The sequence below is a fragment of the Barbatula barbatula genome, assembly GCF_947034865.1.
Source record: "Barbatula barbatula genome assembly, chromosome: 5".
In the NCBI taxonomy this organism is placed as follows: domain Eukaryota; kingdom Metazoa; phylum Chordata; class Actinopteri; order Cypriniformes; family Nemacheilidae; genus Barbatula; species Barbatula barbatula.
In genome coordinates, this window is record NC_136769.1 from 2,070,947 (window position 1) to 2,096,447 (window position 25,501).

The 25,501-nt window shown below is 38.6% G+C and overlaps 2 protein-coding genes across 4 annotated transcripts in view; both read left to right on the top strand.

Moving 5' to 3' along the window:
• The first annotated feature begins 4,675 nt into the window (after positions 1-4,675).
• LOC306894153 (uncharacterized protein) overlaps positions 4,676-25,501 on the top strand; it is a 42,768-nt gene continuing 21,942 nt past the window's right edge. The window contains exons 1-8 of one of the 3 annotated variants that reach the window (XM_079456444.1): positions 4,676-5,046; positions 5,298-5,408; positions 5,485-5,595; positions 5,671-5,781; positions 5,855-5,965; positions 6,037-6,186; positions 6,609-6,724; positions 6,797-7,100. In XM_079456444.1, the coding sequence (XP_079312570.1) occupies positions 4,836-5,046; positions 5,298-5,408; positions 5,485-5,595; positions 5,671-5,781; positions 5,855-5,965; positions 6,037-6,186; positions 6,609-6,724; positions 6,797-6,865 (990 nt within the window). In that variant the 5' untranslated portion in view covers positions 4,676-4,835 and the 3' untranslated portion in view covers positions 6,866-7,100. Of the gene's footprint in view, positions 5,047-5,297; positions 5,409-5,484; positions 5,596-5,670; positions 5,782-5,854; positions 5,966-6,036; positions 6,187-6,608; positions 6,725-6,796; positions 7,101-25,501 lie in introns of those variants that run through there. The other 2 variants (XM_079456443.1, XM_079456442.1) reach the window with 2 other exon arrangements.
• Positions 11,124-13,863, top strand: LOC306894667 (uncharacterized protein). Its single transcript, XM_079457383.1, has 2 exons — positions 11,124-11,313; positions 12,148-13,863. The coding sequence occupies exon 2, from the start codon at positions 12,150-12,152 to the stop codon at positions 13,377-13,379; it is 1,230 nt and encodes a 409-aa protein (XP_079313509.1). The 5' UTR covers positions 11,124-11,313; positions 12,148-12,149; the 3' UTR covers positions 13,380-13,863.

The window sequence follows — 25,501 nt, forward strand, 5'->3', positions numbered from 1 at the left end:
CATCTTCCGAGTTTCGATAAAATAATCTTTCAACTGCTTTCCTGGCCTCTCCACCATGATAGATTTTCAAGTAGAATATCTTTTCACCCGCTGGAATAAATTTTTACTAGAGGCTCCACATCGAGAGAGAGCGGTGCTTTATAGCGGATATGTTTCGTTACTTTGCCTGCATTTTCCACCAGTTGTGGCGAGCAGAGTAACGACACGTACACTATAAATGCCAAACAACCCCGGAGGGCAACTTTTATTGAAATAGCCGCGGGAGCGGGAAAAGACTGGGAAAGGCGCTCCTACTAGCCACGGCAGATAAGTCCTGGATACCAGACCTTTGAGTGGGTGGTTTGTTGCGCTGGTTGTTTGGGTGGCGGTGTCGTCCTGCCGAAGGGTCAGTCGTCTGAACCTCATAAAACACAGAAGACATACGGAGGTTGGAGGTTGTGCGTGCGTGCGTGCGTGCGGAGAGCTTGCTCACCGTGGCTTCAGCTTTTATAACGGCTCTGATGAGCCGCAGGTGGTAACAGGTGCGCCACTCTGATTTCCTCCGTCTCCACGGCGACGCTGATTGTGCAAGGGGTGACTCGTCACATGGCCCTTAAGTGGGCAGTCTCTGAGAAATTTAGGGAAAATCTACAAGGGTCACCCTGTGTTGTGGACACATATAATAATCCTTTGCGGTATTTGAATACAGCTAAATTGGGAGCAGTAGAGCAAAGGTGAGCCACCGGGATAGCCACATTTGAGATGAGACATCTATTAACCGTATTCAAAGTGCAGCTCAATCAACACTCAAAAGGCTATATTACCACAACTCACCACAAGAGGGTGGGGTTTAGTGAAACAACACTGAATATGATATTATATATGAATATATAAGCTACTTAATACTAAAATAATGATATAATAAACATTAGGCAATAATAACAACTCTATGTAAAAGGAAAGAAGTGTGAGACAGCTTTCGAGCAACTTAGTTGATTCACAACACTACATAACGGGTTCTCACTCCGCGTGTGTTTCGCGCTGGATGACGGTCGTGCAGGTAGAGAGGAGAAGAAGAGAAGAGGATGACACCATTAGCAAAGCGGGGATGTTTTCATTTTCATCCTTAAACCTCAAACTACATAGTATGTTTTGGACATTTTATAAACATAGCGTAATTATAATAATAAAACATAGTGTGATAATCAGTGATATTGGCCCTGCAATATTGAGTGGATAAAATATAGAAATCCTTTTAATTAAAAAAATATATATAAAACCCTCCCCCTTATCATTCAGAGACGTTGCTTTGTGGACCTTTGGCAGTGATGGGGGGTTCGTTCGAACCACCCGAACCCCCCCTGCCTACGGGCTTGTTCTTACTCCAAGTTTTAGGGGTGCTGAAACAATCCCCATGCTGAAGCACCCCTAAAAAGGGGCTAGCCTCGCCCATGTTTCAGTTTAATCTCTGTAAATGTATGGCTTTTATTTGTTACTTTATTAAGTTTCTCTTTATTTATACAGTAATGTACTTTTAAAATATAGCTTATCTTTGCAAAATAACTAAGAACAATGGATAAAACCCCAATAAGTACATAAAATCAAAGACTATTTATTTTAACAAAATGATTGGACAATGGGAAAATAATCATCAAATGTTGTTTCTCCCAGTAAAAGAAAAACTATAAACATGTAATGGGTCCCTCCAATGAAACAGAACAGTAATTTTTGTGAATTGCAAACAAACATTTAATGTTAATTGGACAGTAGATATACAAGCAGAGCATGAAAACATAGCTACATTATGATAATAAAGGCCTTCTTAAGCAAAGAGATGTGTTTGTAAGAAAAATATCCATATTGATAACTTTATAATCGAAATGATCTAGCTTCTGACAGACGACCGTATGCATTCATATGGGGTCAGAAGAATCGTCCATCATAGATCACAGATTTCAGATTAAAAACAGTCCTCCATTTCCACACTTGGGTTGCCATGGTCATCTGATGTAGATCCACAAGCACATGTTTATCTATAATCTGAAATCACAAAAGAGGGACATATTATAAAATACTATTTAAATTTAGTAAGTCGGACTTGTTCCCAGTGCATGTCGGACTCCGGCAGGGCTGCCCTTCTGTTCGTAATTTTTATGGACAGAATTTCTAGGCGCAGCCATGGGCCGGAGGGTGTCAGGTTTGGGGACCACACGATCTCGTCGCTGCTATTTGCGGATGATGTTGTCGTGTTGGCCCCTTCAAACCAGGACCTTCAGCATGCACTGGGACGGTTTACAGCAGAGTGTGAAGTGGCTGGAATGAAAATCAGTACCTCCAAATCCGAATTCATGGTCCTCAGTCGGAAAAGGGTGGCTTGCCCACTTCAGGTTGGTGGAGAGTTCCTTCCTCAAGTGGAGGAGTTTAAGTATCTCGGGGTCTTGTTCACGAGTGAGGGAAGGATGGAACGGGAGATTGACAGACGGATCGGTGCAGCTTCTGCAGTAATGCGGTCGCTGTACCGGTCCGTCGTGGTGAAGAAAGAGCTGAGCCGCAAGGCGAAGCTCTCAATTTACCGGTCAATCTACGTTCCTACTCTCACCGATGGTCATGAGCTTTGGGTCATGACCGAAAGGACAAGATCCCGGATACAGGCGGCTGAAATGAGCTTCCTCCGCAGGGTGGCTGGGCGATCCCTTAGAGATAGGGTGAGAAGCTCGGTCACCCGGGAGGAGCTCGGAGTAGAGCCGCTGCTCCTCCACATCGAGAGGGGTCAGCTGAGGTGGCTTGGGCATCTGTTACGGATGCCTACTGGACGCCTTCCCCGGAAGGTGCTCCGGGCCCATCCGACCGGGAGGACACCCCGGGGAAGACCTAGGACACGCTGGTGGGACTATGTCTCCCGGCTGGCCTGGGAACGCCTCGGTGTCCCCCCGGAAGAGCTGGAGGAAGTGTCTAGGGTGAGGGATGTCTGGGCATCTCTGCTTAGACTGCTGCCCCCGCGACCCGGCCCCGGATAAGCAGAAGAAAATGAATGAATGAATGAATGAATGAATATTTAAATTTAGGGTTAGGACTACACCTAACCATGAATGACTCTTGCATAGTGCACCTTTAAGGTGTAATGGATTAGTTAAAGCATTCTTTTAAATTCACAAACTCATTATGGAGGAAACACTGATTCAACCTTTTCCACCAAGGGAGAGCTGGTGCTGGTTCTGAGCCAGAGCCTAGTTTCAAATCGGTTCTTTGTTTTTCCACACACAAAGCACCAGCTCCGAACCAGAAAGAGTAGTAGCACCAGATCATTGCTGGTCTAGAACAGAGCCAAGTAAGAACCTCTTGCGTCAGGGGCTGGGTTACCGGGACCAACAAGACGAATAGAAACTTGTGAGCGCCATTTTCAAATAGCAGCATGTCGAGTTAATAGCAGCTTGATTATAATATCCTTGTATGTAAGTTACTATTAGCCTGCCCAGCTAATAGTGCACCCCAGCTCCGTCACAAGAGCCTGCATGTCTGTGTAGTGATTGAGCTCCGTTGCTCATATACAAACCAGTGGCCTGGCCAGCTAGCACCATTGTTTCACTGACAGCCTTTTAAATGATTTGTGATTATCAAGTAAAGAATTATATTTTTCTGTACGGATTCACGTCTCATTGTCTTGTGATTGTGGGAGAGAGAGAAACGAACTTGTGTGCCCTTGTAGGGGTATTTCCCCAGCTGGGTCAATGCTGGGGTGGCGTAGTCGTGACATATTATAGTTTTGCTATTTGAGAGCGTGATCTCATTTACCCGTATAGTCGTGAAAATCGAAATCGATTTTTTCTAAAGAATTCTCATATTTGCTTTTTACACAATGTTCCGACTGGCTCAGAGCCATAACAAAAGATAGGAGACCATGCCTCAAACAAGCAGTGCAAAACATACATTTATTATACATGTAACACAAGTTTCACCGACAGAACCAAAATATCAGGTGTGGATGTAAATATCAGTAATGTAGTGCGAGTGCATGGATGTATTGTGTGTATGAATGTGAATGTTGAGTGTAAACATAAAAGACATAAACATGAAAATAAGTTCTCTATTGTGTCTTTCTGCGCGTTTCACTATGAAATACGAGGTTACGTCAAAAACACATGAAAACAGTCCGTTGTGTTTTAATGGAAAGTAAACAGTCGGATCTAAATCACCAGCCTTAAGTCTCTTTTGCATCTTTATTTTAAATCAGTGTGTTTATTTCATTCATACAGTGAAGAAGCAGTGTTTCATTTCTACATTATTCCGTTTCTTTCTTCAAATGCTAATGGCCTGTAAAATAGAGCCACAGTATTCATGTACAGATCAATATATCCTTGCCTGCTTGTGAGTTAAGAGAGGTTTGTACAATCTTCTTATATCGTAATAAACACCTTGAAAGAAACGTCGCATCTTCTCTCAAAAATGGTAAACCCTGAAGTGACATGTACCATAAGGCATCATGGGAACGCTAAAATATAAACACAAGACCTTTAATAAAGGAATAAATTGTATAAAATAAGCGATAATGTTGTGTATGTGCCCACTAAGTATCATAAAATTGTTGAAATATAAAAATAAACAATTTAAACTTATCAATAAATAAACGAAGTAAATACACATGGAATCGCAAAAGTGACCACGGACACATTTATCATACGTGGTTCCTCTGCTTAGAGTCTCACATGAAGATGAAACACCTGAACCTTATACGTCAGTGATTAAACTAAGTTTGTGATTGGCCATGGACATTACAATTGACCAAACGAGCAATATGGGATCTCATAAAGCAGCACAGTAGACTGTTTGTGCACTAGTAGCGTATCTTTGTGCACACAATGGCGTTTTGCAAAAGCAGAGGAAATGAATTTGTTATTCTACTTGTGTTTACGGTCAGTACACTCAGTACTTTAATACACTGCAGAAGTTTGTCTTGGACACAAACGACTAGTGATGAAGGGGAGACATTATCTGATATGTCAGATCAAGAGACACTTTATGACCAGTTTGCTGATTTTGACAACCCCATTGATGACGACACCTTCTTTGGTATGTAATGCACTTGTGCATCATTGCAGTGTATGTGGATTAAAAAAGGATTAAAAGTCCATGTGAACCGGAAGTTGCAGCTGTTCTCACTTCAGTATTTTGATACATTTCAGAGGGAAATGGAATTGTGACCTACACTGATAAACTAAAAACAATATACGCTGAAACATTTCTTGAAAAGATAGAAAAAGTAATTTATTTTCACTGGGACTTTAAATGTTTGTTACGAATCGCTTGCATTTGTATTGCAGATGAAGCTAGTGATGAAGGGGATAAAACTCTTTCTGATATGTCAGATCAAGAGACACTTGATGACCAGTTTGCTGATTTTGACAGCCCCATTGATGACGACACCTTCTTTGGTATGTAATAAACTTGTCACTGTTGTGTATATGGACTTGAAATGCCGGTGATGAATCGCTTGCATTTGTATTGCAGATGAAGCTAGTGATGAAGGGGATAAAACATTCTCTGATATGTCAGATCAAGAGAGACTTGATGACCAGTTTGCTGATTTTGACAACCCCATTGATGACGACACCTTATTTGGTATGTAATGCACTTGTGAGTCATGGTGTATATGGAATTAATGTCGGTTACGAATCGCTTGTATTTGTATTGCAGATGAAGCTAGTGATGAAGGGGATAAAACTCTTTCTGATATGTCAGATCAAGAGACACTTGATGACCAGTTTGCTGATTTTGGAAACATCATTGATGACGACACCTTCTTTGGTATGTAATATACTTGTCATTGTTGTGTATGGTATTGAAATGCCGGTTATGAATTGTTTGCATTGTATTGCAGATGAAGCTAGTGATGAAGGGGATAAAACTCTTTCTGATATGTCAGACCAAGAGAGACTTGATGACCAGTTTGCTGATTTTGGAAACCTCATTGATGACGACAGCGTCTCTTGTATGTAATGCACTTGTACAATGTTTATGGATTCATATACACTGTTACCAATCACTTGCATTGTATTTCAGATCTGCCGAGAAGCGCTGCAATGCAAGATCAATTTGAAGCCCCATCTGAAGTACCCTGGGATGAAATGTCTCCAAAGCTGAAGTGTGATAAAGATTTTATGAATTTGCAACTCTTTGGTTCTGGTGTGGACCAAGTTGAGCTTTGTCGAGGTAAGTTGGGAATTCCTGTTTGTCTTTGACTTGTATTACCTTCACTGGCAAAATTGACAAATTGTTTGCTGTAATGTTTTTATTTCCTGTGTCAGTTGGACTCAATAAATTATACTTTATATGATGCTCAAATATCCTATAAAATCGAACTGGTGCTTCTAGTTTTATGGAATTGGCCATGTTTCCACTGTAGCACTAAATGGGCAAACTTCTCTCGAGTGTGTAGATCCTTCGGCAAAAGTGAAAACACAATGACATCTTTGGTCCTTTACCACATAGTGCTTTGAAAGGGAGGGGCTGCGGTGAGCCGTTGGTGGCGATTTGAAACCTCACCGCTAGATGCTGCTAAATTTCACTGGACCCTAAATGAAAAGTGTAATGAGATTTTCAGCATTGAGTCGCCTTTAACTTATTTCTCACAGATAGTTCTGCACCGGTTCCTCTTGGTCATTTGCCGCCTAACTGTGGACACACTTCACACACTCATGGAGGTCTTGTTTATGCTACACCCTATAATGGATGTGGTGTTACACAAAAGGTACTTATGGTTAATTTGCTCTTGTGTGAGGTTAAAAGCTTTAAAGCCAACTTGTGTGTTTGTGTTTTTCAGGGAGGGAAGTATGTCATGCAGATGCAATGGCAGGGAATCCCTGTTTTCCTCTCTTGTCCCATGTCCTAGTCTGTTGTGAATGTGACCATGTTTGGATATCGGCCTCCTTGATTTCAACCAGACACAACTGTTCTACCAGCTTCTACAACACCAACCCAAAAGCCACATCGTCCTTTCTGTCCTTCACATATCTTTCCACCTCTGTCTAAAATAAAGTCAAATGTAAGGAATGAAAGTACAAATGATTTTCTGTTTTTAAATTTGAAAGGCTTGGGTAAATGTCCCGAAACTCATAATATACATTTATTCATTTGGCAGACGCTTTTATCCAAAGTGACATACTAGTTTTTACAGTGGCACATTACTGCAGAGCAATCAGGGGTAAGGTGTCTTGCTCAAGGGCAGTTCAGTCATGACCTGCTGGTACTGAGATTCGAACCAGCAACCTTCTGATCAGTAACCCTTGGCTCTTAACCACTCGGCAGCTGACCCACTCATAATACACTGCAAATAAAAACATAATACCTGCCAAAAACAATGCCACACCATGCACAAGTGTAATCCACGTGCGGCAGGCGTCAATGTGGTATGGCGCATGTTCTAATGGCCAGAAATGAGAGACTGGGAAGGGACAAGGTAGAAAAAATAAACCACCTCGCTAGTCAGTCCCATACACCACCATCCTAGCCCACAGCTAGATTGGAAACATACAGCACCCACCTACAGGGACAAACCAGCGAAGGGAAAACACAACCATAACCGGAGGAACAACTACACCTACTGCAACACTGCCATCAACACTGGACCAATATCCTCTATCAAAACACCCAGCATTACCGATAGTCTATCAGCTGGTGACCCACTTATTCCCTCTCTCCAATGGTGTCCACTCAGAATAACAAGGAAGTACTTCACATCTGCTCTGGGCAATAGCCATGCACACATGACAAGGAGAGCTCACCCAAAGGCTTCCATACACGTGCAATCTAAACAAAGGGACCGGACCTCATATTTTAGTGTCCTCTCAAACCATGTACTCGGCCACACCCTTCAAGCTAAAGGAGCTAGCTCCCCGGCTACATTGTGTACAATTTGTCCCATTAAGGAATAGTTTATCTTAAAATTCAATATAGTCATACTCCCCATCGTCATTTTTAAGGTGAGATTTTCTGCCTTCTGCAAGACACAAATGAAGAGATTATAACCAATAATAATGTTGGTAACCAATAACGATTGTTCACTTTTATTGTATGGATATAAATCTAATGCAAGTGAACGGGGACCAAAGGTTTTCTGTTCCCAACATTATTTTAAAATGTGTTCTGCAGAAGAAAGTCATACAGGTTTGAAGTGACAATCTGTTGAGTGAATTTTTTTTTCCATAACATTCTATTACACACATGTGGCCATTTTAGTGTAGTTCAATAAGATTCTGCACACCTAAGGTGTTCCAGGTCTTCCTTACTTTACTGTAAATGCAAACGCGTGCACGGTTTGTTTTCAATAAACAAAGCATTTAAAAAACAATACAGAAATACACATACTGAAATGGAATAAAACAAAATGAGTTAAACACGGAGCGCCCACTGGTTTGTTTTCCCCATCATCCTGCTTACAAATATATTTGGACTTACTCTTTCAAAAGTTTGTGAGTTTTTAGTGCTGTACAAACTATACGAGGAATAAATGTTATCACTGGCTTTTCTGTCAGATTACTGCAAACATGCAGGTGTGCAGTCGCTCGCTCTCTTCCACACCACGTGGCTCAAGCTTCCGAGTCCGTTCGCTCTAATGCAGACGCGTCACAGACTCCCGTGAAATATTTGGCATGCTAAATATATATATACCTGCTGACGGCGACTCAAAATCCTGCTGTGTGAAATGAGTTTTGACTGGAAAATGACATCTGCGATAACCTACAGCCAATGAGAAAGCAAGATACAAGGCAAAGTTAGGTTCCCGCGAGAACGCTAATATCACGCATCACTTCGCGCGTGCGTTTGGTTGTGAAACGTTGTTTGCGGAGCAGACAGTTGTCAGTGATTGTGACCTATTGTAAAGTCACACAGTGTGTAACCTCCTGTCGCAGATCCATCATCCAATGTGAACACTGCAGCATGATACATAAGTCACAATAACATAGATTTTCATACTATACATTTTGCAACAGATTTTTACAAATAAAAATGTCTCAAATAGAGCAGAAAATACAACTTGTTTTTAACATCCCAACACTCGCATACCAGTAGACACCGTTAAAGCTTCATTTAAACCAATTCCTATTATGTCTTTTTTACCATAATGTTAGTTTGTGCATACTTTAGATTGCATTTTAGGGAGACATCTCGCATCATTGAAATCACAATGAATGCATGTTACATGAGCGCTGAAACATGCATCAATAAAATCAAAGTGCATCCAGGTGGCGGCTCTGGAAGCTGGTGTGTCATGCTGCTCCCTCTTGAGACATTGGCCATATGCACTGTATGTGATGTCAAAACAGCTTTCCTGTATCTCAGTGGTAAGAGCATTGTGTTAACAGCGCAAGGTTGTGGGTTCGATTGCAGATACTTATGTATAAATGTATAGGATAATGCAATTATCTCATTAATGTAAAACACAATTTAAAGAAATGGTTGGACTATTGATACACTATCATGGAAGATTTGCAGAACCCTACATTATATACAGACGACAGAAACAAACTGAAAATCGACTGGATTCATTTATCATCAATTTTAAATGAAACAATCTCTGAATTATATTATATTATATCAATATTTAAAACACAAACATCTGTTTTGTGAGGACATTTCCATGAGAGTTTAAGATATCAGCATAATGAAGGAGGTGAAAATGGGAACTATGGGTGTAGAATAATGACAGCTGTTAACACTGATGTGTCTGTTATACTGAAACAAAAAGAAAACGTTCATGATCATCAGCAGAAGACCGGCAGCTCTATTAACACCAATGGATGTGTTTTCACTGTTAGGCTAATAACAGATAAGTGACAAATGTGACGTTAGGCTATTGAATTTTATTTTAAGTGGAACAAAAACACTTCACCAAATTACAAGCCATTTCCAAAAACCATGACAGTAGTACAAACAACTTACACTTGTCATGGAAAGTTGATCTTGTAGTTTCAAAGAATCGCTCAGACAAAGAAGGTCCAGGTGTCAAAGAGAAAACTTTATTTGTTTGAATCAAAGAAAGTTGAGATCTTCCCAAAGCATCTGAAATGACAGTGTTTTCCAGCCCATAGTTATATTGAAACTAATGCAAGGGGGTTTTCTGTTGTACCAATCAGATAAGTTCCTGTTATCTCTTATTTTTAATACCCAATTATTCTGCCTCGCCACCAGTAGATCCTAGGCAACAGGATACGTTTATAATCGTGGTCGGCGCATCATTACCTCATGTTTAAAAAGATAAGATACACTGGTCAGAGGTTTTCTGTGCCTCATCCTCTGAGCTTTATTCAACTTTAGGCCTCTAGGTCTTACAGACATCATTGGATTTTATGTTGCTGTAAAAGGTTGAAAAGTATTCTTAAACATGCTATAATGATTATTTACATAAAAATACTTATAAATCATTCGTATGCTGCACAGAAAAACTGTTTGGTGAAAAACCTCAAGAAAAGTTGTTGTAATATCATCAGTCGACAAATATCACCAGTTCAGTCATAGACGACGGCATTTGATCACTATGGTTACCGCTACTACAGGCACAATTGAGGCAGCTAACAGGTCCTCGTAGGACCCCGGGGGCGGGGCCAGGAGTCGCAGCGGCAGCAGCACACAGAGACTGAACGTCGATGACCGACACGATTGTGAAGCAGTGACGGGAAAATACTGAAGCAGCTGCGGGCCTGTCCGTCACTACTCAGGCTAATGTACATAGCGGACATCCTCATGAATCCTCAGTTATCCTCAAAAATATTGATAGACTACAGCGCAATATTTTTTCATGATAGTGTATCGATATTCAAAACACTACAATCATTGATATATATAATAATATTATAATAATAATAAATAATAAGCAGTTTTAATATTTATCCATCATGAATAAGACTGAACATTGTTAGATGTTTTTATGACAACTGCTCTCACTTTGCTTGGGTTTCTGTAGTTGATTTGTGATGTGGCCGAGATGTTTTTGTCATTTATGTCACACATGGAGATAAATGTTGGTATTTGATATAGTGGACAGCATCTTGGTCAACAATTGTTGTTTTTAGTGATGTTATATAAGTGAAGCTGAGTTGAGTTATTGACAATGTGTCTCTAACATCTCCAGTTCACACCAACAGTGATTGACACCTTCAGTAAAGCTCCTCCTACATCAAACCACCAATAAATACCAGAAAGCAACAAGCAGAAGAATCACTTCAGGTGTAAGAACTGAAATCTTCACACAGTTGTTGGAGTTTGTGGAAGAGAAGCTTGAGAACACGAGAGATCCAGAACTACACACAACAGAAACTCAGAGGACTAAAGAACACAGAGGTTGGTTTCTGTTTTTAAATCTTTATTTCTGACAGTGGAGGAATTATTAAGCTTTCATTTATTTGATAAACCACAAATGCAGAAGATTAGAACTGAAAGTGAATCACTAAACTGCATCAAATTATCATAATGCATTTGTTCTTTTACTCGACTACATGAGACACAGTCTGTTGGTTTTTAGTTTTTATTCTTTCTTTTACTCGACTATATTTTTGGGGGCATCGTTTCTGCTGTACTGAACTTAAAGTGACAGCAGCTTTATAAATCACAGTCTGTTATTATTGTTAATAAAACAACAAAAGACAAAGAAAATCGTCACTCAATGCTCTTGACTGGTGTGACTCTAATAAGGATTGATCTATATTCAATTTATACAGTGAAGACTATGTAGTGTTTTTTCACATCTGATGACTTTTATTTTGTACCTGAAAATATTTCGCATTGATTCTTGATATATACTTGATTCATTCAATCCAAACCACTGAGATATCATGACAGTAATGATTTTAATTATAAAACACATTATTCGGAAAAAAAAATATTATAATAAACATACATTTACTCTCTGAATTGCACAATGAATAAATTTTGTCAATCAAATACAAATGTCAATAATGTACAGTCTAAGCTAATTTTATGTTGTAATTTAAACAGAGTAAAGTTAAAATATTCTCTTAGGATGTGTTCATCTTATATGGCAAACACTTTTATCCAAAGCAATACTCAGTGCACTGAATGACTGTGTTCCCTGAAAATGAAACTATGATCTTGTCTTCTGCTGTTGTTTTGTACAATTGTAAAACTGTGTTTAACAGATAGTTTTGTTCACTTCAGATATGACGGACAGTCAAGATAAAGTAAAAGATGCTGATCAGAAACATCAACGTGCACAAACGTTGCAGAAAGGCTCACTTGAAGAAGCTCTGAGAACAGGAGACAAAAAGAGTGAAAGACAGCACATGAGAATTCACACCAGAGAGAAACCTCACGCATGTCTACAGTGTGGAAAGAGTTTTACAAAGACAGGTCACCTAAAGATTCACATGAGAATTCACACTGGAGAGAAACCTCATGTATGTCTACAGTGTGGAAAGAGTTTTACAGATCCGAGTAGCCTTAAGACACACATGAGAATTCACACTGGAGAGAAACCTCACGCATGTCTACAGTGTGGAAAGAGTTTTACACAAACAGGTCACCTAAAGACACACATGAGAATTCACACTGGAGAGAAACCTCATGTATGTCTACAGTGTGGAAAGACTTTTACAGAAACAGGTGACCTAAAGACACACATGAGAATTCACACTGGAGAGAAACCTCACGCATGTCTACAGTGTGGAAAGACTTTTACACAAACAGGTCACCTAAAGACACACATGAGAATTCACACTGGAGAGAAACCTCATGTATGTCTACAGTGTGAAAAGACTTTTACAAATACGAGTAACCTTAAGACACACATGAGAATTCACACTGGAGAGAAACCTCATGTATGTCTACAGTGTGGAAAGACTTTTACAGATACGAGTCACCTTAAGACACACATGAGAATTCACACTGGAGAGAAACCTCATGTATGTCTACAGTGTGGAAAGACTTTTACAGGTACGAGTCACCTTAAGACACACATGAGAATTCACACTGGAGAGAAACCTCATGTATGTCTACAGTGTGGAAAGACTTTTACAGATACGAGTAACCTTAAGACACACATGAGAATTCACACTGGAGAGAAACCTCACACATGTCTACAGTGTGGAAAGAGTTTTACAGCTACGAGTCACCTAAAGATTCACATGAGAATTCACACTGGAGAGAAACCTCACGCATGTCTACAGTGTGGAAAGACATTTGCAGTCTTGAGTAGCCTTAAGACACACATGAGAATTCACACTGGAGAGAAACCTCACGCATGTCTACAGTGTGGAAAGACTTTTACACAAACAGGAAACCTTGAGAAACACATGAGAATTCACACTGGAGAGAAACCTCATGCATGTCTACAGTGTGGAAAGAGTTTTACAGCTGCAAGTAGCCTTAAGGCACACAAGAGAATTCACTGAAGAGAAACCTTTCGCGGGTCATCAGTGTCTTTTGCATGACTTCAGTGTGGAAGGATGTATGAGTAACCTCAAGAAGGAAACGAGAACTCAGAGCGGAGAGAAACATTTCACAGTTGAAGAAACACAAGATAACACTTACTGTTCTAGTTGTGTTTGTCTTTAATCTCTACTGTATCATCATACATGTTTTACAGGAGACTGTATGAAAGAAATAAATCAGTTCAAGCTTTAAAACTTGTTTTGGAATGTATTTAAGTTCTAGTTGTTTAAACCATAAACAGTTAGATTCTCTTGGGAGGTGTTCATCTTATATGGCAAGCATATTTTACATGTAATATTGTGTATTTTATTACAGAATTTCCCAAGTTTTTCATTAAACAGTAAAATGTTGTTGTTTTACAGATATTTGCTGTAATTTAAAGTTTTAACATTGAAATGACAGTATTGTAATTTACAATTACATAAAAATTATGTTTTTAAAGGCATTTCATACTGTTGTGGTTTCTGTAGATATCTGTCATTTGTAAAAAGTTTTTCCCCATTTACATGTTTTATCTAATGTTTACTGGAGCTAAACAATGTAAGTAAAACAAAATGTAACTTGTGGAGAGGCGTTTGGGGTTCGGTGGCCGAAAAGTGAAGTGCCGCTTTAAGAGGGGTGTGCGCTGTGAACATGTGACCTTTGTTTACTACGATAAAAAGAGGCGCGTTTCATTCATTTCGTTAAGAAATCCAACCCGGTGTGCAGCCACTTGGTAAGCTCTCTTCATTTCAAATGTTGTCTTGTCTGCTTTATGATGTACGCTTCATGTTGTCCGCTGTTGCCACGCTATGTTGTTTATACTGCGGTTTCGTCCGTTGCATTTTAAAGGTAATGTTAACGCTATGTTTCGGTGAATCTAAATAAGTTACTGATTATGATAATGCAACTTATACGTTGATGAGATGGCGTAGCTGTTAGACATTAAATTAATCATACCACGAGTCCATTTATGCTTACTGTTTTAGCTTCATAAATGTTTGTCGAATTATGAATCGCGGACCGCTACTTCCTGGTTTGCCGCGTGGCATTGTGGGAGCTGTAGTTTTCTGCTTGCAGAATGCCTTTAAGCATTATACCTAATCCTCAAATTCTGCCAAATCCTATGCAAAAGTATGAAGCGTCTACATGAAAATTGTGAAATGAAGATTTTTAGTATATGTATTTGACTAATGCTATTTATTATGGTTGTTGAACCAAAACTGTTATTGTTTCAGGTTTATTACCTGCTGGATTCCATTTGTAAAGTAATAAAGAAACCAAATGTGAAAAACAGAGTAATCTCCTTTTGTACACTGGGTTGCCCTTTCCGTGGGAGGAAAACGGAACACATACTATTTTTACAGATTCATTTTTTTTTCTACAGAACATTACTGTAAATTTTTACAGATTTAAAAGATGTACTTTTACAGACAATTACCGTAAATGTTTTATTGATTATTTTCCTGATCATGACAGAAATGTATGTGAAATTACATAAATCAGTAAATTGAAAGTGTTTTAAATGTTTCCCCCTCTGAATGTTCCCTCCAGGAATAACTTTCTCCAGGGTGTGATGTCTGTTTATATTCGACTAGTGATTAAGCACATTATAGCAAACTCCAAATGCTGCAAATTAACTATATTTAAAATTTTGTATAAATTATCATTAAAAATGTAAATGTGGTTTATTTAGGGTTTTACCATGCCCTGGCAGGCTATGCCTACACTGTAAAAAAAAAAGGTAAATCGCAGCAAATTTGCCAGACGGATTCCGTCAAATAACAATACAAAAAAACGTAAAAATACAGAGAATATTTTAGTCATAATTCATTCACTTATAGTATATTACGGTTAATAATTTTTATTAAACTGTAGAAAAACAGATCAATTATGTGAAAATACATTAAAAACAACTACCTTTCAGGTTAATCTCTGTAAATGTATGGCTTTTATTTGTGACTTTATTAAGTTTCTGTGTAATTATACAGTAATGTACTTTTAAAATATAGCTTATCTCTGTAAAATAACCGAGAACAATGGATAAACCCCAATAAGTACATAAAATCAAAGACAAAATTATTAAATAAATATATTTTAACAAAATGATTGGACAATGGAAAAATAATCAACAAATGTTGTTTCTCCCAGTAAAACAAAAACTATAAACATATAATGGGTCCCTCCAATGATACAGAAAAGTAATTTTTGTGAATTGCAAACAAACGTTTAATGTTAATTGGACAGTAGAAATACAAGCAGAGCATGAAAATGTAGCCCTAAGAATGTAAAAATGGACAAATAACATTGCACCCCCTTTAAATTTCCTCTTTAAATCTCAAATGTGATCATTCTTGTTAGGTAGTTACTTGCATTTCTTGATTACACTTTGTTCAATTTGGCAAACCTTAGAGTCGTCAGCAGAGGGCACCCGAGAGTTTCACCGCGCATCAGTCGCTGATAGTAGAGTGAACGTAGTATTCAGCACGAGATGTATTGCGGTGAACGTGCGGAGAAATTGCTCTTTATTTTACCTGTATTTTCTATCTGTTTTCTACAGAAATAAACGTGTTGCCCAAGGAAATGACATCGCTTCATTCTTAAAAGTGTAACAAAAACATAGCTACATTATGATAATAAAGGCCTTCTTAAGCAAAGAGATGTGTTTGTATCCATATTTATAACTTTATAATCGAAATGATCTAGCTATCTAGCGTATGCATTCATATGGTGTCAGAAGAATCGTCCATCATAGATTACACAGATTTCAGATTAAAAACAGTCCTCCATTTCCACACCTGGGTTGCCATGGTCATCTGATGTAGATCCACAAGCACATGTTTATCTATAATCTGAAATCACAAAAGAGGGACATATTATAAAATACTATTTAAATTTAGGGTTAGGACTACACCTAACCATGAATGACTCTTGCATAGTGCACCTTTAAGGTGTAATGGATTAGTTAAAGCATTCTTTTAAATTCACAAACTCATTATGGAGGAAACACTGATTCCCCTTTTCCACCAAGGCAGAGCTGGTGCTGGTTCTGAGAACGCATTGGATCCGCAGTGTTTGGATGCCGATGTATTTTTCGCAAACCCATGCGGATCCATAGTAACGCAACCGATCGAAACTGCGGGAGTGTTTGAAGAACATTTGACTCCTTGTGCTTTTGGATCGCTTTGGCAGTGCTTCTAAATTATGATCGGTCTGTGAGAAGATGCATCTCGAACAAGCCTGTTGTGTTTGGTGCTGCGTTTCTGGGAAACATGAGATGTATGCAGTGATGTAAGATCTAGCTCTGGGGTGGCGCTCTAGCCGGTGGAAAGGCAAACCGGTTCATAGTAAGCTCGTCAGTCGCACCAACTCTGAACCAACTCTGAACCAGCTCTGACTCTGAACCAGTTCTGGCTCTGAACCAGCACCCGGTTCTTGTTGGTGGAAAATGGGTATAAAACAACCTGTTATTATGATTGATAACACACACACAAACACACACAACAAGATGCATCTGAATAAAGTGTGCTGTTGAATAAAAGTGTGAATGTTAAATAGTTGTGTGGAGTTGAAAGTAGAATAATGTTGTTTTCATTATTCTGTGGATATTTACTAATTTCACTCCCTAACTTGTCTTGGATGCTAAAAAAAAACTTGTCTTCCTTTTAACTCCTTGTTCCATTTCTCTTGTCATATTCTTAAAATAGTTTTCTTTTTTATACACGTTAACCGAATATTTCAGATTATTACCTGCAAGTTGAAGGATGTACTGTTACTCCAATAAATACAGTAAGAGATCTAGGTGTTATATTAGACAGCAACCTGACAATGTCACAAAAACAGCCTTTTTCCACCTAAGAAATGTTGCCAAATGATGAAATATTCTATGTGTTGCTGACGCGGAGAAGCTTATTCATGCATTTATGACCTCAAGACTTGACTAATGTAATACGCTACTTAGTGTTTGTCCAGCATCATCAATAAACAAACTACAGTTAGTTCAGAACGCAGCTGCCAGAGTTCTAACCAGGTCCAGAAAATATCATCACATAACCCCAATTTTATCAACCCTTCACTGGCTACCCATTAAGTATCGTATTGACTTTAAAGTTCTTTTAATCACTTATAAAGCCTTAAAGGGTTTAGCCCCTACCTACCTAACAGAGCTTCTATCACACTACAACCCATCACGCTCTCTAAGATCTCAAAACTCAGGACTTTTGATAACACCTAGAATAACTAAATCCACCAAAGGGGTCGAGCTTTCTCATACGTAGCACCTAAACTCTGGAATAACCTTCACGACTCTATTAGAAGATCAGACACACTCGCCCAATTTAAATCTAGACTAAAGACACATCTTTACAGCCAAACATTCACTTCATGCAAAATATGCTAAATAAACCACCGGGAGACTGATGACATTAGATATTATTTACTAGAATCATTTAACTAGTTATATAAACCCCATGTACTGTGTTTTACCTTTTTTTGTGTGTTTTCGTGTTTTTCGGTTTCTATTTTCCCCTGTAAAGCCGCTTTGGAACAATGCAAATTCTGAAAAATGCTTTATAAATAAAATTGAATTACACATAGAAACTCACACCGGAGAGAAAGCGTCCACATGGCATCAGTGTGGAAAGAGTTTCAGATGAGAAGTTTGTCTCAGATCTCACCAGTTTTAACTCTGATCGGTGCTGCTACAAGTTTATTTCTGCATCACATCAACAAGACTTGTGTGCTGTTTGAGAGCTCATGTGAAAATCAATGTTGTAAACGTTTATGTAAATAATTTGTTGGAAAGTAATATTTAAAGTTGTTCATATCCGTGCAGTGTTTTTAAAATGGGACAAGGGCGTAAGTTTGATTTTGACATTGGTGGGGACATAAAATTGGTCTGCAGAGCGCATTGTCAATAAAATTTAGCGCTGTTTACTTGATTTATTCAAACAATATAATAATTTATAACAAAAGTATTTATGCCTACATTGTTAAAACTAATGTATGACTGAGTGTTTAATAGACCTCTAAAACAGAGCAACCTTGAAATAATGCACAACACACCTGTGAGTCTCTCCACCTGGGCTACAGCTGCTTCTGCCAGCTAATGAAATGACACATCTTAACAATTCAAAGCTCCACCTCCTACTGTATATTTAGCCACATGGGTGATGAATCTGTGCAATAAATGAAATCAAATATTTGGTGTAATGCCGCACACACCTCAAAGGATCAGAGCCCAGGTTTCAGCTGGCGCTGTGTGTTCAGCTCCTCCAACATCTGCACTGAGCTCCTCTCTCTTCAAGATGAGCATAAGCATCCTGCTCTTTATCCTCCTCTTTCTAAATCCTATGGTGCAGCCCTGTAGTCTCTACAAATGTTATCACATCCCTACACTGCTGACTTTCCCTCAAACCATTTCCAATTATGTCAACAATGTTTACCGGCCCACTCCTACTGCTGTTACATAAATCCTGTTGCTCATCATATTGACTACACTTTACAAAAACATGCTCAACTGTTTCTAACACCATGCACTCATCACACAACCCATTCTCATGCTTTACCATTAATGCCATTGTTGAGTTAAATCTTGTGTGTCCCAACCTTAGTCTTTAAAACACTACTTCTTCCTTTCTATGTCTACCATAGGAATGTTCCCTTTTCCCCACTGATTCCACAATATTATAAAACCACCTGTGCTGTTTTTTCCACCTTCGTTGCCAAACTCGTGTTATTTCCTTATTAAACACAGATTTCAATTCCCTTCTTCCCAGAGGAACCTTAATATCAACCAAGTTTTTATGTAATGATTCTTTTGCTAATTTATAAGCCGTTTCATTCCCTTTTATCTCCATATGTGCTGGTACCCAACAAAATTTTACATTTATACCTTCCATTTTTAATCTATACAATAATGTCACAAACGGATGTGACGTTTAACTTTAATGTTTATACGCTCACAGATGTACTCGAGTCTCAAGAAAAGTTGTTGTAATATCATCAGTCGACAAATATCACCAGTTCAGTCATAGACGACGGTATTTGATCACTATGGTTACCGCTACTACAGGCACAATTGAGGCAGCTAACAGGTCCTCGTAGGACCCCGGGGGCGGGGCCAGGAGTCACAGCGGCAGCAGCACACAGAGACTGAACGTCGATGACCGACACGATTGTGAAGCAGTGACGGGAAAATACTGAAGCAGCTGCGGGCCTGTCCGTCACTACTCAGGCTAATGTACATAGCGGACATCCTCATGAATCCTCAGTTTTACAGATGTTTGATGTTTGTCGTCTTTCGTTGGGACAGTGAGGGGCAGATCGGGTCACTATGAGTCTGAGGGGTCTTGTCTCCCCGTCACTATAGTGCTGTCTGCGCGCCTGTATGCGCTGTTTGCTGTGACCGCTTTCAATGAGTCTGTTGACGAACAATGTGACATTTCAGACGTTTAAAACTCAACTAATCGCGGAGAAGTTCAGGGAACGAATTTATTATAAGACGCCGCTGTATCGTTTCAAATCCGTTCAGAGAGAATGAACGACCGGCGGATTCTCTCGTTAAGTTTCATTTCAAGGATTCTTGACGGTCTTGTGAACATGCAGAAAAGTGTCATTATTACAAACTAGAATCAACATTATAACGTAACGAGCCTTAATAATACAGTTAAATATAAAGCCTAGTTTCCTTCAGTATAATATATAATATGGTCTTGACATGATGCACCTTTTCTGTCGGATCAGATGAATTCAGAGGGATTTGGTCTGATGTATTCAGAGTTGAGTCAGTCTTAGCACAAGAGATGAACACAAAACACAGGAGCACAGTGAGGAAGATATAACAATGATAAACATATGTTTAGTTCATATATACTGAGACTTAAAATCCTGATTTGTATGTTTGTCCTGAAAGGTTTGTTTCATTAGTGACATTAGCCTAACAGTGAAAACACATCCATTGGTGTTAATAGAGCTGCCGGTCTTCTGCTGATGATCATGAACGTTTTCTTTTTGTTTCAGTATAACAGACACATCAGTGTTAACAGCTGTCATTATTCTACACCCATAGTTTCCATTTTCACCTCCTTCATTATGCTGATATCTTAAACTCTCATGGAAATGTCCTCACAAAACAGATGTTTGTGTTTTAAATAGGCAGAATTTGATATCGATTTTAAAAGCTCAAAACTTCTGTGATTTAAAACACCAGACAGTTTTATATCCTGAGGGTCTTGTTGTAACCGGTCAAATCAAAGTCCTTCAGACGTTATTGAATGATTTAACTCTCATTCTTTTCAATTTAATCGTTTTTTTATTCTGAATTTCGATTTGCAGCCAATTTCTGTCGGTTGTTCAAAAATATTGATTGACTACAGCGCAATATTTTTTCATGATAGTATATCGATAATCAAACCATTACAATCTGTGATATTTTTAAATTGCTCTTAAACGTCATATATGCTACAGAACATATGGCCAATGTCTCAAGAGGGAGACTTTTTATTTGTATTACATTTACATTTAATTAGTAAAAATCTATTGCAAAATGTATAGTATGAAACTCTATTGCATTGTGACTTATGGTGATATGTATCGTATCACAAGGCCTTTGTCAATACACAGCCCTAATATAATGAGAGTTAAAGTTAGAAACACTGTAAATAATAAGCAGTTGAATATTTATCCATCATGAATAAGACCAAAGAAATTGAACATTGTTAGATGTTTTTATGGGTTGCAACCCGTTCTCATCAACCTGCGTATAAATAACACGACTTTACACTTTCAAACGGCGTATAATGCATACGCCAAAGTCACATTTTGCGTGCATGGGATACGCCAATCCCTGCCATTAACTTCAGTGGGGAGCAGATGCGTCCAAATACCACGCTTATCTCAACTGCAGTGACGTCACCACCAGCGATATTCCTTTCGCTCAGTTCACCGTATGCGTGCCATCTTTAAACAGGTGAGTAAGGGCAACACAGTTTGATGAGAACGGGTTGTTTTATGACAACTGCTCTCACTTTGCTTGTGTTTCTGTAGTTGATTTGTGATATGGCCGAGATATTTTTGTCATTTATGTCACACATGGAGATAAATGTTGGTATTTGATATAGTGGACAGCATCTTGGTCAACAATTGTTGTTTTTAGTGATGTTATATAAGTGAAGCTGAGTTGAGTTATTGACAATGTCTCTCTAACATCTCCAGTTCACACCAACAGTGATTGACACCTTCAGTAAAGCTCCTCCTACATCAAACCACCAATAAATACCAGAAAGCAACAAGCAGAAGAATCACTTCAGGTGTAAGAACTGAAATCTTCACACAGTTGTTGGAGTTTGTGGAAGAGAAGCTTGAGAACACGAGAGATCCAGAACTACACACAACAGAAACTCAGAGGACTAAAGAACACAGAGGTTGGTTTCTGTTTTTAAATCTTTATTACAGATTGGATTTAAAATCTAGATAATAAATTTAGTGATTGTTGGTGGACAATAAATGCAGAAAATTAGCAATAAAATACATTTCATTAATAATATGGCAATAGGTTGACCCCCCTTTCTGCTTTGTTTTTAAATAACTTTTTTGACCCTTTTTTACACATTTTCATCAGTCTATTTTTTATTGTCTTATTGGAAAAAAACATGAATGCATTTGTTCTTCTACCTGAACAGAACACGGACGTGATGATTTTAATTACAGGACATATAATTCAATGACACAACTGTTTTTAAAAATAAACATGAATTTGTTCTCTGGCTTGAACAAATAATATTTTAACATAGAAATAATAATTCTATTGCTTTTTTCTGCTGGAAATCTCATTACCGTAAAGCGTCCCGCTACATCTGAGTGCATTTTATAATAAATAAGTAAAGTTAAAAAGTTAAAAATTAAAGTTAAAATATTGTCTTAGGATGTGTTCATCTTATATGGCAAGCACTTTTATCCAAAGCAATACTCCGTGCACTGAATGACTGTGTTCCCTGAAAATGAAACTAAGATCTCGTCTTCTGCTGTTGTTTTGTTCAATTGTAAAACTGTGTTTAACAGATAGTTTTGTTCACTTCAGATATGATGGAAGTGAATAAGGACAGTCAAGATGAAGTAAAAGATGCTGATCAGAAACATCAACGTGCACAAAGATTCCAGAAAGTTTCACTGGAAGAAGCTTTGAGAACAGGAGACAAAAAGAGTGAAAAACAGCACATGAGAATTCACACTGGAGAGAAACCTCACACATGTCTACAGTGTGGAAAGAGTTTTACAGCTACGAGTAGCCTTAAGACACACATGAGAATTCACACTGGAGAGAAACCTCACGCATGTCTACAGTGTGGAAAGAGATTTGCAGTCTCGAGTCACCTTAAGACACACATGAGAATTCACACTGGAGAGAAACCTCACGCATGTCTACAGTGTGGAACGACTTTTACACAAAAAGGAAGCCTTAAGACACACATGAGAATTCACACCGGAGACAAACCTCATGTATGTCTACAGTGTGGAAAGACTTTTACAGTCTCGAGTAACCTTAAGACACACATGAGAATTCACACCGGAGAGAAACCTCATGTATGTCTACAGTGTGGAAAGACTTTTAGAAAAACAGGTCACCTTAAGACACACATGAGAATTCACACTGGAGAGAAACCTCACGCATGTCTACAGTGTGTAAAGACTTTTACACAAACAGGAAACCTTAAGACACACATGAGAATTCACACTGGAGAGAAACCTCACGCATGTCTACAGTGTGGAAAGACTTTTACAGAAACAGGAAACCTTAAGACACACATGAGAATTCACACTGGAGAGAAACCTCACACATGTCTACAGTGTGGAAAGAGTTTTACACAAACAGGAAGCCTTAAGTCACACATGAGAATTCACACTGGAGAGAAACCTCACACATGTCTACAGTGTGGAAAGAGTTTTACACAAACAGGAAGCCTTAAGTCACACATGAGAATTCACACTGGAGAGAAACCTCACGCATGTCTACAGTGTGGAAAGACTTTTACAGTCTCGAGTAACCTTAAGACACACATGAGAATTCACACTGGAGAGAAACCTCATGTATGTCAGTGTGGAAAGACTTTTACAGATACGAGTAACCTTAAGTCACACATGAGAATTCACACTGGAGAGAAACCTCACGCATGTCTACAGTGTGGAAAGACTTTTACAGATACGAATCATCAGGGACGTGCACAGGAATTTTGAGGGGCAGTTGCTCTGACCTGAAAAAGGGGCAACCCCCCCTCATATGAAGGACTGAGAATAACAGGATCTTTATTCATATATATATATAAAGAAGTAAAACACTGAAATACAGCACTCAATCACCTTAACTAGTATTAATAATAACACAGAAAAACATAACTCCCTGAAATATCTCTCCCTCTCCTGAATCCGTCTCTTTTCAGTGGGCATCTTGGCTTCAAACAATACCCAAAATAGTGAAAGGATTTAGGCATTTAACCATTTAGAATAAAATAATGAATGTGATGCATTACTTCCATCATTAATTCTTCTTGCTCAAACGAAATGTGAGAAACTAACTATCAGCAGACACGTAGCTTAGTTTGCCTAATGCCTACCTACCAAAAGAATAGTTGCAGGCTGCTTGTCTTCAAGCTATCTGTCTTATCATTTAGGCTAAACGTGGCAAACTCAGCCTGGATTTTTGAAGATTTTAATTCATTTCATAAAACTTGATGATGATGATCGTTCGTTTGTTATACATCACAAACTCACCTTTTCTGACAACGTTATGGTGGCTATTTCCATAACACAAAAAAGAGGACACTTTGCAGCATTTAGTGAGGCAAGAATAATTGCATAGGACTCTGGTGTACTTGCAACTACAATACAATTTTGTGCATCATATCGATGGTCTCATGATACAGTGATTCTGAAACAGTCTACTCGTTTTTTTTTTAAATTGTCTGGCAATGAATATTTGACCTAAGCTTAAGGGAAGATGTACCTGCAGCTCGTCGGTTACTTTTGTTTTTCTGTGCTGGCATGTCGCAGGTCCCTTGACTACAAACGTCCACTTCACAGCGACATCCAGGAAAAGTGTCTCTACTGTTTTTTATATAAAGTTGTGCTCTTTTGTCCATTCCGGACTAAATGATGTCTGACGTTTCAGCAAGTTACCGTTATGATGTGACGAAGTCAGCATGTGGACTCCACTTCCACGTCGTGGAGGCTTGTTTACGTTATTAACCAATGATATATCAGATATTTATTTGACACCTCCTTCTAGGGCCGCTCATGCAGGCTCAGCTCAGGTGCCGGTCGAGTGCAGCGCTGCACCCACGTAAACAGAGTTTGCCCTTCCCCTTCTGACTTTTACTTTAGTTGCCCGAATACGGAAGTGAATGAGGCTTTTCGCGTTTTTTTTCTCTAGACGTATGTGAAATTCTGCATCCATTGTATGATTTATTTATTTTCCACCTCGGAAGGGCAACGTGAGTCGAGAAGGGCATATGGGCAGTTGCCCGGGCAACCTGAGCAACCCCCCTGTGCACGTCCCTGCGAATCACCTTAAGACACACATGAGAATTCACACTTTAATCTGTACTGTATCATCATACATGTTTTACAGGAGACTGCATGGAAGAAATAAATCAGTTCAAGCTTTAAAACTTGTTTTGTTCTGTATTTAAGTTCTAGTTGTTTAAACCATAAACACTTAGATTCAATTTTCTCTTTGGATGTGTTCATCTTATATTCCAAAGACTTTTATCTAAAGCAATACTCTGGACTGCACTGAATGACTGGGTTCCCTGAAAATGACATTGTATAATATTATATATTTTAAATAAAGTAACTAGGATATTGAAGAAGCAACGTTAACAATAAACCTGTCTAATGTGTTATTTGCAGAGATGGTGAGTAACGAAGTACAAATACTTCGTTACTGTAGGCCTACTTAAGTAGATTTTTTTGGTATCTGTACTTTACTTCACTACTTATTTTTCCGACAACTTTTTACTTTCACTTCTTACACTTTTAACCAAATATCTGTACTTTCTACTTCTTACATTTTCAAACCAGACTTGTTACTTTAATCTGTATTATTTTT